This window comes from Papio anubis, chromosome 16 (genome assembly GCF_008728515.1).
Source record: "Papio anubis isolate 15944 chromosome 16, Panubis1.0, whole genome shotgun sequence".
Taxonomy (NCBI): domain Eukaryota; kingdom Metazoa; phylum Chordata; class Mammalia; order Primates; family Cercopithecidae; genus Papio; species Papio anubis.
Window position 1 is genome coordinate 6883878 of NC_044991.1, and position 13046 is coordinate 6896923.

At 42.6% G+C, this 13046-nt stretch overlaps 1 protein-coding gene across 7 annotated transcripts in view; it reads left to right on the forward strand.

Annotated features, from left to right (window-relative positions):
• Positions 1–13046, forward strand: part of EFCAB6 (EF-hand calcium binding domain 6) — a 306691-nt gene that overhangs the window by 50571 nt on the left and 243074 nt on the right. For 6 of the 7 annotated variants that reach the window (XM_003905667.4, XM_031656221.1, XM_021921653.2 and 3 more), the window contains one exon: positions 9182–9248. In XM_003905667.4, the coding sequence (XP_003905716.2) occupies positions 9182–9248 (67 nt within the window). The remainder of the gene's footprint in view (positions 1–9181; positions 9249–13046) is intronic. The other variant, XM_031656220.1, reaches the window with a different exon arrangement.

Sequence of the window (13046 nt, forward strand, 5' to 3'; positions counted from 1 at the left end):
GCAGCTGGAGGCCATTATCCTAAGCAAATTAATGCAGGAACAGAAAACCAATACCATATGTTCTCACTTACAAGTGGGGAGCTACACATTGCACATGTGGACATAAAGATGGGAACAGCAGACACAGCAGATGACTAGAGGGTGAAGGGATGGGGGCAAGGGCTGAAAAACTATTAGGTACTATGCCCACTACCTGGGTGACAGGATTATTTGTACCCCAAACCTCAGCATCAGGCAATATACCCATGTATATAACCTGCACATGTATTCCTTAATCTAAAATAAAACTTGAGGCTGGATGTGGTGGCTCACACCTGTAATCCCAGCACTTTGGGAAGCTGAGGTGAGAGGGTCACTTGAGCCCAGGAGTTTGAGACCAGCCTGGATGATATAGTGAGATCTCATCTCTACAAAAAATTTAAAAATTAGCTGAGCATGGTGGCATGCCGCAGGTACTCGGGAAGCTAAGGTGGGAGGATCACCTGAGCCCGGGAGGTGGAGGCTACAGTGAGCTGAGATTGTGCACTCCAGCCTGGGTGACAAAGTGAGACTGTGTTTCAAAAAAAAAAAACGAATAAAAAATAAAAGTTGAAATTATAAATACACTATCTAGTTCACTGAAAAAACCCCACAAAAGCCAATTCACATCAATTGATAAGAGAAAACTATATTTAATATGAACAAAAGATGGACAAAATCATAGAATGAAGAACTGACCTTCCTAAAGGGATAAAAAAATTAAATTTGATCCTGAAATATTAGAAAATTCTGGTATCATGGCTTTTATGATGGATGCATCACTGATACAGTTTAGGTGTAAGAATTTGTGTCGTGAGGAGGGGGAGATAGGGAATTTCTATACATGGGTGTAAAGTTTTGATTTTGCAAGATGAAAATGTTCTAGAGATCTTTTGCGCAACAATGTGAATATACTTAACACTACTGAACTACACACTTAAAAATAGTTATTTTTTTGTGCGTGTTTATCACAATTAAAAAAAATAAAGATGGCCGGGCGCGGTGGCTCATGCCTGTAATCCCAGCACTTTGGGAGGCTGAAGTGGGCGGATCACCTGAGGTCAGGAGTTCGAGACTAGCCTAGCCAACATTGCAAAACCCCATCTCTACTAAAAGTACAAAAATTAGCCGGGTGTGGTGGTGTGTGCCTGTAATCCCAGCGACTTGGGAGGCTGAGGCAGGAGTATCACTTGAACTCAGGAGGCAGAGGTTGTAGTGAGCCCAGATTGCACCACTGCACTCCAGCCTGGGTGACAGAGTGAGACTTGGTCTCAAAAAAAAGGAATGAGTGCAGCAGCTCCAGCAAGAGTGACACAGTATCATCCCCTCTATGTTTTGGAACTTCTCTGTGCTCTCTTTAGTTGGTGCTAAGTGGGGACTAAGATGATTTCCAGGCTCTTTCAAAAGAATGACAGTTTGTCTTATAGGCTGCATATTCTTGTTCTTGACATAAAACCATTCCCATTTTATGAATAATGTTCTTGGGTGGACAGTAAACTAGTATATTCTTTGTTAGGAAAGCTAAAACTGGAAAAACTGAAAGCAGGAGAGCCTTTCTTCCTTATTGTGAAACTTGTCTAATAAATTTGAGATGAAAGGGATCATGAGTTAGTCTCTTAAACATAAAAGGCTAAACATTTAAACTAAATTTGAAAGATTTCTGATTTACTCATGAAGCAGAATTATCTTCATTGTTGGAGACAATACATTATAGGGAACAGAGACTTATTTTTCTAGCAATACGGTAGGCTATGTACCATGAACAACACTTCTACTGAAAATAATTAAAATGCTGGATAAAAGGCAAAATATATACATACATTTTAATGCATTGCTGAGCTGGCAAGAAAGTAAGGAATCTTCAGAGGCCAAACATAGAGTAAAACTTGGGATCTAGAGAAGGGAGCACTCTGTAAAGTCAGCTTCTACTCTGAGGGTATTGGCCAAATCCTGGTGAATTTGTGTATTCAGTTTTGCCATTTGGAGTACGGAGACAAGAGAAAAAGCCTAGAAGGCCTTCCCAAGGTGGAAGGACCTAACAAAGGACCATTGCCTACAAAGTAAGGACCCTACACCCTCAGCGATTACAAATACAAACCTTCATCACAAAAGGGCACAATGAGGAAAACTACCTATTTCAACACTGGTGCTGAGTGAATAAGGGGAAAATTGTAATTACAAGTTGATTTGCATGAGGGTCTGTGCTTGAGTTCATACTATGTGGTCAGAAAAGTTTCAGGCAAGGAACTTATTTGAGTAGTCCTGGGCGGGGTGTGCCCTTCTGTGAAAGAATGCATCTTCAGCCTATCCCTTGAAGAAATTCCACAGATAAAGTGCCAAGTAACATCAGATCACACACAAAAAATCTTAAAAAACATATGAAGAGACAAAGAATGAGAACTGCAAACTAATAGATGTAATACCCAATAGAATCAGGTCTCCAAACACTCAAAACATTGGAACTATCAAAGAATGAGAACTGCAAACCAATAGATATAATACCCAATAGAATCAGATCTCCGAACACTGAAAACATTGAAACTATCAAAGAATGAGAACTGCAAACCAGTAGATATCATACCCAATAGAATCAGATCCCCAAACACTCGAAACATTGGAACTATCAAAGATGAGGACTGCAAACCAATAGATATCATACCCAACAGAATCAGGTCTCCAAACACTTGAAATATTGGAACTATCATATATGTAATCTAAAACTAGTGTTTTAATATGTTTAAAGAAATGAAAGAATAGATTCAAAATATGAATGCCAAACAGGCAATAAAATGAATATTTGAAGAAGTATAAAATAGAACTGAAAAATCTGATTGTAGATCTCAAATACAGTGGATGGGTAAAAATAGTGGATTAAACACAGCTGAAAAGAACATTTGTGGAATGAGAGAGAGCTCTGAAGAAATTACCTAGAATGCAGTACAGAAAGACAAAAAATACAAAATTAGGAGGACAGGCATAATAGACATGGAAGACAGGAAGAGAAGGCCTACCATACTTCTAATTGGATTTCCAAAAAGATACCTGTCTTAGTCTGTTCTGTGCTGCTATAACAGAATACCTGAGACTGGGTACTATAGTTTGTAAGAAAAGAAATTTATTTCTCATAGTTCTTGAAGCTGGGCAGTCCAAGATCAAGGCAGCAGTGTGTGGTGAGGGCCTCTTTACTGCATCCTCACATAGTGGAAGGAGGAAGGGCAAGAGAATATTGGCACCCTCCGACAAGCCCTTTTATAAGGGCATCTGAGGCTGGGCGCAGTGGCTCACGCCTGTAATCCCAGTCTCCTGTGACCTGTGTGCCAACCAAGAAGGCTGATCTTTTGTGTCTAGCACATGTTTTTAAGGCTCACCCATGTTACAGCATGAATTAGTACCTCATTCCTTTTTATGAATGAGCTCAAAATGCTTGGGAGGCCAAGGTGGGTGGATCACTTGAGGTTAGGAGCTGAAGACCAGCCTGGCCAACATGGTGAAACCCCATCTCTGCTAAAAATACAAAAATTAGCTGGGTGTGGTGGTGCATGCCTGTGGTCCTAGCTACTTGCTTGGGAGGCTGAGGCAGGAGAATCGCTTGAACCCAGGAGCCGAAGGTTGCAGTGAGCTGAGATCGTGCCACTGCAGTCCAGCCTGGGCGACAGAGTGAGACTCCTATCTCAGGAAAAAAAAAAAAAAAAAAAAAAAAAAAAAGGCACCTAATTCCATTCAAGAGGGCAGAACCTTCAGGCCTAACCAACTCTTAATCCTCTCACAGTGGCAACACCTAAATTTTGGAGGAACACCTTCAACCCATAGCAATATAAGAGAAAGAATGGGGCAGAGATCATATTTGAAAAGATAATGGCTGAGAATCTCAAGCCAGATAAATAAAAAGAAATGCCTATCTAGACATTATCACAGTGAAACTGCAGACATCAAAACCAAAGAGAAAATGTTATAGGCAGTGAGAAGAAAAACAGAATTGACTTCAGAGGAGTGACAATTAGACTGACACCAACTTCTCAACAGTGACAGTGAAGGCTATAAGATAATGAAATAATCTTTTCAGTGTTCTAACATAAAATATTTATCATCCCAGAACTCTATACTCTATACTATATTTCTTTTCTTTCTTTCTTTTTTTTTTTTTTTTTTGAGACAGAGTCTTGCTGTCACACAGGCTGGAGTGCAGTGGTGCGATCTCGGCTCACTGCAACCTCTGCCTCCTGGATTCAAACGGTTCTCCTGTCTCAACCTCCCAAGTAGCTGTGATTACAGGTGTGTTCCACCATGTCCGGCTAATTTTTGTATTTTTAGTAGAGATGCAGTTTTGCCATGTTGGCCAGGCTGGTCTCAAACTCCCGACCTCAGGTGATCTGCCCGCCTCAGCCTCCCAAAGTGCTGGGATTATAGGCGTGAGCCACCATACCCAGCCTCTATACTGTATTTCTAAAAATAAGAGTAAGTTTTTTCTGTGGTAGCCCGTGGGACCCTCATCTAGTGATACCGGAGTCCTTGGAAAAAGTAAAAACATCTGGCACCTCTGCCTACGGTGTTCAAACAAGAACTGTTTCAACCAGAGCTCGTATAATTTCTTCACATCAACTTTCATAAAAATAAGAGGTAGTGATTGCATTATCAGGTCATTACACTGGGGCTGGATCTTGGGACATAGATGGAGGCGCAGCTCAAATTCCCTGAATTTGTGGTGGTGGGATTTCATATTCTGGTCACAGCAATTCCCTTCTGGAAATATGTTTGGGGATATCACTTTTTTTTTTTTTTTTTTTTTTTGAGATGGAGTTTTGCTCTTGTTGCCCAGGCTAGAGTGCAAGGGTGCAGTCTCGGCTCACTGCAACCTCTGCCTCCTGGGTTCAAGTGATTCTCCTGTCTCAGCCTCCCAAGTAGCTGGGATTACAGGCGCCCACCACCACATCCAGCTAATTTTGGTATTTTCAGTAGAGATGGGGTTTCACCATATTGGCCAGGCTGGTCTCGAACTCCTGACCTCGGGTGATCCACCTGCCTCAGCCCCAGAAATGCTGGGATTACAGGCATGAGCCACCGTGTCTGGCCGGGATATCACATTTTATACCGGCCAAAACTCAATGCCACTGATAACATACAGTGAACATAACACAGACAGAGTATGCCATTTCTTCTGTCCTGGCCTTACCAGAACTTGTCATGTATGAAAATCACCATATTGAGGAAGTTCCTGAATATCCGATAGTAGCTGGTTAAGTTGGAAGCAGCGTGAAGATTAAAAAGGTATGACCTGGAATGATATTTTTAAAGTGTCTGTCTCTGAGTGTATGAGAGGTGGTAAGGGCAAAATGTGGAACTATTGTATCGAGTATACAGGACCTTGAATCATCTATAATAACAGTAGAAACGTCATCATCATCTCTTCAGAAGCACCCAATGAATGATTTTGCTTAAAATGATCAGGCTGAGCCTTTTGAGACTTGCTTCAGATGGACGTGGAGGACATTTCTACATATGGACGGAGAGTGCCTTTGCGTATTAGATAATCCACGTGGCGCTTGGTACGATGCTGCTTCCATGAAGAGTAACTACAATCATTTGTGTATAAAACAAGCATTATAAATCTTAGCAGAAGTGTTTCAAAGCTTTCTGAGCACCACACAAGAAGACGTACTGAGAGTTCTGAAGAAAAACCTCCTCAAGAACCTGAGAATTCTGTTGAAGCTGAATTTATTCACCAATGCTGTGTATTGCAAGATTCCTTTGGCAGTCTGGGTATCAGAGATTCAGATGGATAAAGGAAACAGCATCAGCAGAGCATTGGTTCACAGAGTAGATGTGAAGCCGACTTTAGTCAGGTCTAGCTGACTCTAGCCTGTGGAAGAGAAGAAAGAAATAAGAAAGGCTTTTGGCCAGGTGTGCGCCACCACGCCTGGCTAATTTTTGTATTTTTAGTAGAGACAGGGTTTCACCATGCTGGTCAGGCTGGTGTCGAACTCCTGACCTCAGGTGATCCGCCAGCCTCAGCCTCCCAAAGTGCTGGGATTATAGGCATGAGCCACCGCGTCCAGCCAGAACCTGTATTTTTAAAAACACCTGTTGTAAAACATTTTGAATTTGTGTGCCTCTAAAGGTCAGTTCGATTTGGACAGCTTATTTTGAATTTTTGACTATTATAGACATAAAAGTCAGTGAGAAAACATTAAAAAAAATAAAGACTGAGGGTTAAAGACATTTTTCAGACAAAAACTGAGACATTTAATCTTCTGCAGATCTTGACTGAAAGATCTTGATTCTGCTAGAAGCAGAAGGAAAGCAATCCTAGATGAAAGGTCTGAGAATTTAAGAGTGAAAAGCAAAGAAAGTGGCAAAATATGGGTAAATAGAAATGATTTTTGGCTCTATAAGGTGGTTACAAAAATGTCTGTGTGTGTTAAATAAAAAGTTCAGAGTTAAAACATTAGACAATGATCAGCTGAGTGTGGATAAATTGAGTTAAAGTTTTCTAAGATCTATTTGATAGCCAGCAGGAGGATAAATATATTGATTAATTTTATACGTTGAAATGTTATATATGCACATTGTGATTTTTAGGGTAACTGCTAAAGAATAGAAACAAAGTATTTAACTCCCAACATTTGGAAGAAAAAATGAAATGATTTTAAAATACTCAATCCAAAAGAAGGTAAGAAAGGGGACAAAAATCTACAACAGATACTACAAATAGAGAACATAAATTTATAGACCTACCCCCATCTGTATATAACATAACTACATTAAATGCAAAGGATCAAATATTTCAGTTAAAAGACAGAGATTATCAGACTGGATAAAAATTCCAGTTATTGACTTTTTGAAAATAGAAAGGATTAAAAAGACTAAAAGAAAAAGGATAGAAATAATTATGCAATAGAAAAAATAAAAGAAAGTGTAACTACATTAATTTCTGGCAAAATAAATTTTAAGACTTACACATTCAATTATCATGTAGTCCACTTAAAAGACAAAGATTGTCTGTCTAGATAACAAATAGTAAAATCCACTAAGAGAAAAACCGAAACCCAAACATAAAGAAAGGTTAAAAGTGAAAAGATTTAAAAAGACATACCATTCAATATTAATCTAAAGAAAGCTGGTGTCACTAAGTTAGTACCTGACAATAAATGGTCATAGGCTGGCTTCTCCTGAAGCAGACACTGAGATGGAGTTTGGGGAGCAAGATGTAGACGAGGGAAAACACCTGTAAAGGGAAGCAGGCTGAAGCAGGATTGGTTAAAGGGAGAGGCTGAACTGCAGTGTGGACCTGACAAAGCCTTGACCAACTTGGCTAGAACTAGGCAGGAGGATGTGATTGGGAAGGGAGGGCTTCCTGGAGTTCCAAGGCACTGGTAGTGTTGCATTGCTTCAGTTGGATGGGGGCTGGGGTTGAGTAAACAAACATTTGTTTAATTTGTATTCTTTAATTCCTTTTTTGCTTGTTTGAGATGGAGTTTCGCTGTTGTCACCCAGGCTGGAGTGCAATGGTGTGATCTTGGCTCATTGCAACCTCTGCCTCCCGGGTTCAAGTGATGCTCCTGCCTCCGCCTCCTGAGTAGTTGGGATTACAGGCATGCCCCACCACGCCCGGCTAATTCTGCATTTTTAGTAGAGATGGGGTTGCTCCATGTTGGTCAGGCTGGTCTCCAACTCCCGACCTCAGGTAATCTGCCCGTCTCAGTCTCCCAAAATGCTGGGATTACAGACGTGAGCCACCATGCCTGGTTTATTCTTTAAATCCTAAATATTTTACAAATAGTATTTTGTATCTATTGAATATATTATTAAACAGCATTTAAAAGATTACATTTAACGTAGCATTATAGATTTGAATTCCTGATCAGGTCCTATCTTTCACTTGGGAACAGAACCCCTCTGAGACTCAGTTTCCTCCTATGTAAGGAATTTAATCTCTGCTAAGCACTCCGGTGTCTTCCCCTTACCCTTTGAAGTCTAGACTCCTTATCATGGCCCACAGACTCACAGGCCTGGCATCTGCCTCCATCTAAACATAGCCTGCACACCTTCTCATTGCCCATCCAGCTCTGGTCTCCTTGGCCTCCTTCCTACTGACTCTGGGATCTGCTGAGCTCCTGCCAGCCAAGGGCTTCATGCCAGCTGCCTGTTCCCTTTGCTTTGCCTGGAAGGCTTCATGGCCCTTCACCTTGTGGGCCTCTGTCCAAAAGACACTTGGCCAGAGAGACCTGCTACCCACTCCATCCAAAGAGTCATCCCATCTTCCCCCATCTCCAATTTATCTCCCTGCCCATCTTTATTGTCTTCATGGCACCTGTTATTATTTCAACTCACATTACTTGTTTGCTTATTTCCCATCCGTCACTGTCACCAGTACAGGCGGTGTCTTGCTTAGCACCACGGCCCCAGACCTGGCAGGTAGGAGGCATGGACAGACATTGTAAAGTGGGGTCACCAGCTCTGCCTCCTCGTGTTCTCTTCCTACCCTCACCCTACCAGTTTGTCCCAAGGAGGGGCTCTGCAGTGGTTTGTAGATACACAGATAATGCAAAATAAAAACCAGTGAATAGGGACAAGCAGATGGAACCCAGGTACAGACACACTGAACCTTCACTGAGCAGCTGAAAGTGAGCTATTGAGGGGACGTAGAGCCCCACAGTGGTCAGATCAAAGTGCTGCATCCACAGCAGAGAGGTTAGGAACTGGATGTGAACCCAGAGCACCTGGGTCTGACACTGGCTCCTCCACTTCCTCACATGTGACCTTCATTTTCCTCATCTATTAAGATCCCCGTCAGTCTCCTCGGTAAAGCGGGGATGATAATGGTCCCAAATCCATAGAGCTGTTGAGAGGCTTAAATGGGATGAGGCTTGTTAAGGCTTGGGACACAGTAAGTGCTCATTAAGTGTCAGCTGTAATTATTTAATTTGCACGTTACCTTAGGAGGAGTAAATGCTACCGTATTTCATTTTACGGATAAGAAAACAGGCTGGGGGAAACAAAGTAATTTGCCCAAGTTCACGATCCTGGCAGACAGCAGCTTGTAAGAAATACCTTGCATTTTAAAATAGATTATTTGGAAATCCTTGTAATTTTGATCTCTGCATATCCTATGTAAACACTTATTTGGTTAAAATGTTTTAATAAAGTTTTTTTTTTTGTTTCTAAGGGAAGGTGGGAATGAAATGAATTGCTGCCGCACATTAAAAGAACTTGAAATCCAAGTGGGAGAAAAGGTAATAGAGATTTTAAAGACACGATTTCCCCCCACCCCACCCATCGTCAGCAGTAATTGTTAGCGGAGGTAGATGGTAGAAAATGAGCCACACCTCATCATCCGAATTCTCATATCAACATTGTCCGACTAAATAGATCTTCTGATAACAAGCCAGGGCGAAAGCTTGCGTTCCGACTACTTTGGCTGTCTTGGATGGCATCTCTTTTGATGAGTGACACCAGCAGAAGTCCTGGAATATTAATTGCTTTTGTATTAACTTTAGATCATTATTAGTAGGGCTGCCTTTTCTGTCTTTGTCTAAGACTGAGCAGGTTTTTCTTTAGAAAGGGAAAACGGCTGCTTTGCAGCAGTCAATGCCAATCAAGAGCTGCATAGTAAAAATAACCAGTCAAACTCAAAGTGATATATACTTAAGTATTGAGTAATTTAGCCATGAAAGCTACTGTGTGTTTAGAAAAAGAGCATATAGCATCATTCCTATTTGCTGATTGTGGTTAGATCTCACAGCACACAGCTAAGGAGGGGAGGAGATGATAATGTCATTCAGGGGCTGGAATCAGACTCCTTTTTAAAATGCATTTGGGCCTGTCAGTTGCATGAGCAGTTTGAGAATCATGGTTTAATTTATTTGATTCAATATGTTGGTTTGAAATGTGACAAATTTTCTTTCTTTTTTGCACTCTTCTGAGACTCATATATTTCATACTCAAAAATAGCCAGAGATGCACAAAATGTTTGTCTCAATTTCCCTGTCTGATACCATTAACACCAGAAAATTCATCTCAATATGATAGTTTCTTAGCATTATGTGTTTCTAAAAACCTGTTTCCCTATAGTTGATATTAGTAGGAACCCAGGTCTGCTGCTTTTGCTGTGACCCATTTGTTATTCTGCAAGAAATTTGTCGTGCAATTGATATTACGTAGGGGTATATGTCTTTTCTCTCTTTAAACTGTGTTCATCATGATATGCTTCTGAAAAAGTCCATTGTTTATGACAATTATTACAGCAGCAGAAACATTGTTAAGGATCCATAATGCAACATGACCTTGAGTGTGGAGATGCAGACAAAGGCCAGGGTTGTAAATGGCCCAAAATAAGGCTGTGGTGAGCAAATCTCAAATGGAACTCCATCGCTGTCCATCCTTTCAGTTAATTTTTATCCCATCCTCCTCCCCATGGAACACCCTGCTGAGAGTGGAAACCCAGGTAGTTTTCATGCAGTTGCTCATGAGAACAAACAGGTGAAGGGAAAAGGTAACGTTTAGTGCCAGAGTACTGGAGGGTTTTTTCTGCCGTGTGTTCCAGCCAGCACAGACTGTAACCCAAATTCTACCTACGACCCCAACCCTGAGCAGGCAGGGGAGGTTGGAGGAGACTGACCCCAGGACCCGGGCAGACCTGAGTTTCCATCCTGGGGCTCTGCCGTTTACCAGCCACGTGGTCTCAGGCAAGCCCTCATCGCTGAGTTTCTTCACCTGTCAGTGTGGATAACAGCCACCACCTTGATGTGCTGTTGTGTGGCTTAAAGAGATCCAGAATAAAGCACCTGCAACACTTAATAAATGCCAGCTGCTACTATTATGCTTATCCCTACAGCTTCCTTTGAAGTACAGGTGGGAACACAAATGAATCTCATTCCTTTCCAGCCCCTCCACCTCCAAATAAAGAGAACAAATCAGTACACCCCTCAACTGTGTGCTGGGTGCAGTAGCATGCTTCTAATGAAGACTCTGACCCTTCTAAAGGTCACACACTAATTTTGGAGACTAAGAGGAAGACTTAGGAATTATCTAAGTAAGCCTCTCTTCATACACATGTCATTGCTGGGTGATGGTTACAGTTTGGGAATGAAAGAATGCTAATTATTTTATTTTAAATATGAGTCCACGTGGCTTACTGGAGCCAAGAATGCATGCAGATGTCTCTGAATTTTTGGAGCCAGGCTCTGCTGATCCATGTGTGGACTGGCCTTCCTACAACAGCAAATAATTAGCAGTGGGAACCCCAAACCTTCCTACAACAGCAAATAATCAGCAGTGGGAAGACAAAACCTAATTGTTTTCTTCTGCAGTGAGCTTGGTCTGATGGCTGGTTTGTGAGCATCTCTCTTCTTCATGGGCCCTCAGACCCTCCAACAGATGCTCACATTCACGCTCATTATCCAGTTGAACCCTTTGGCTCTCTGAACATCATTGTCTCTCTAAGCCAAGGGAGAAGGCCAGATTGGATGATCTCTGGGTCTCGTCTCTCTGTCTTTGGTGACTGTGCCCCATGGCTTCATGGGAAGAGGCGCTCTCTGTTTGGTGGAGGAGGCTCTGTAAGCCCAGGGTGGTTCTCATCGTGTCCTCTTCAGGATCCACCTGGTCCTGGCTCTGATTTAATCTGCACTCAGGTTCCACTCAACAACCACGCTAAGTCCTGTTGCGTTCCTCACTTGCTGTCACTCTCCTGGCCCTTGCTTTTCATTTTGGCCACAACCATGATCCTCTGCATTCATGTGGGCCCCGCTGTGTCCTTGCCTGAGCATCTCCTGGACTGGCTCTTGAGTCCTCTGGTCTTCAGCTTCTTTGTCTTCAGAGTCTCCTAGGAGCCAGAGGGATTTGTGGAGAATCAGGTACTCCTGGGCTGAAACGCTGCCTCTGCTGCTGGTGGTGGTGGGGTACCTTGGATGGTTTCTCATTTGTTCTGAGTTTTCTCATCTCTAAAGTGGAGACAACAAAACCTACCTTTCAGGGTACTGACAAGAATGAATGTAAGCAAAGCCGCTGTCAAAGCCCCTGCATACAGCAGATATTCAGTAAATGTGAGTCCCTTCCCCCACTGATGGGTGACGCTTGTTCTTGCCGAACACCACTGAAACCCTTGCTGTGGCCGTCTTTATCTGCCACCAGGTGGCAGCCCCTTGGCCACAGAGATGTTTGGCTTTTTCCCTTATGAGAAACCGAAGGCTCCAACTTAACTATCTTAGAAAATAAGGAGCTTCTTATGTCACCCAAGAAGTCAGGAGGGAGTGGAGGCTAGGGTTGACTAACCCACCTACCTCTCTTTCTGGTCACCAGGAGGTTGCCACCACTTCAGGCAGATATTTTGATGTCAATTTTTTTTTCAATGGGCCTTTTTTCCAATATGACTGTAAAAATAAGAGAAAGTCCCTCCCTGTGTCCCACAGCCTGGAATTATGCCCCACACCTAAAGCAATCATGGGCAAGGGAATTGGTTCCTGCCAGCAGCCAGGAGCAACCTTGATCACCACCTGGTGCGGCCACTGGGTTCCCTCCTATGAAGCACATGGCCACCGAAGGAGGGCGGATGTCTGAACAAAATGGAAAATAGAGGGTTTTGTTAGAAAGGAGAAGTGGGCAGCCAGGCACGGTGGCACACGCCTGTAATCTCAGCACTTTGGGAGGCCAAAGCGGGCAGATCACCTGAGGTCAGGAGTTCAAGACCAGCCTGGTCAACATGGTGAAATGTCTCTACTAAAAATACAAAAATTAACTAGGCATGGTGGTGCACGCCAGTAGTCCCAGCTACTTGGGAGGCTGAGGCAGGAGGATCACTTGAATCCGGAAGGCGGAGGTTGCAGTGAGCCGAGATCGTGCCACCGTACTCCAGCCTGGGTGACAGAGCGAGACTCCATCTCAGAAAAAAGAAAAAGTAAAGGAGAGAAGTGACTAGAGGTGAATGGATTTGGGAAGGCAACCGATGCATCTGCTACAGCTACCTACAGAAGGGACCCCTCTTGGCTAGTGGGGCCTTAATCTTATGGACACTAATGTAATTTTTCAGATTTTGC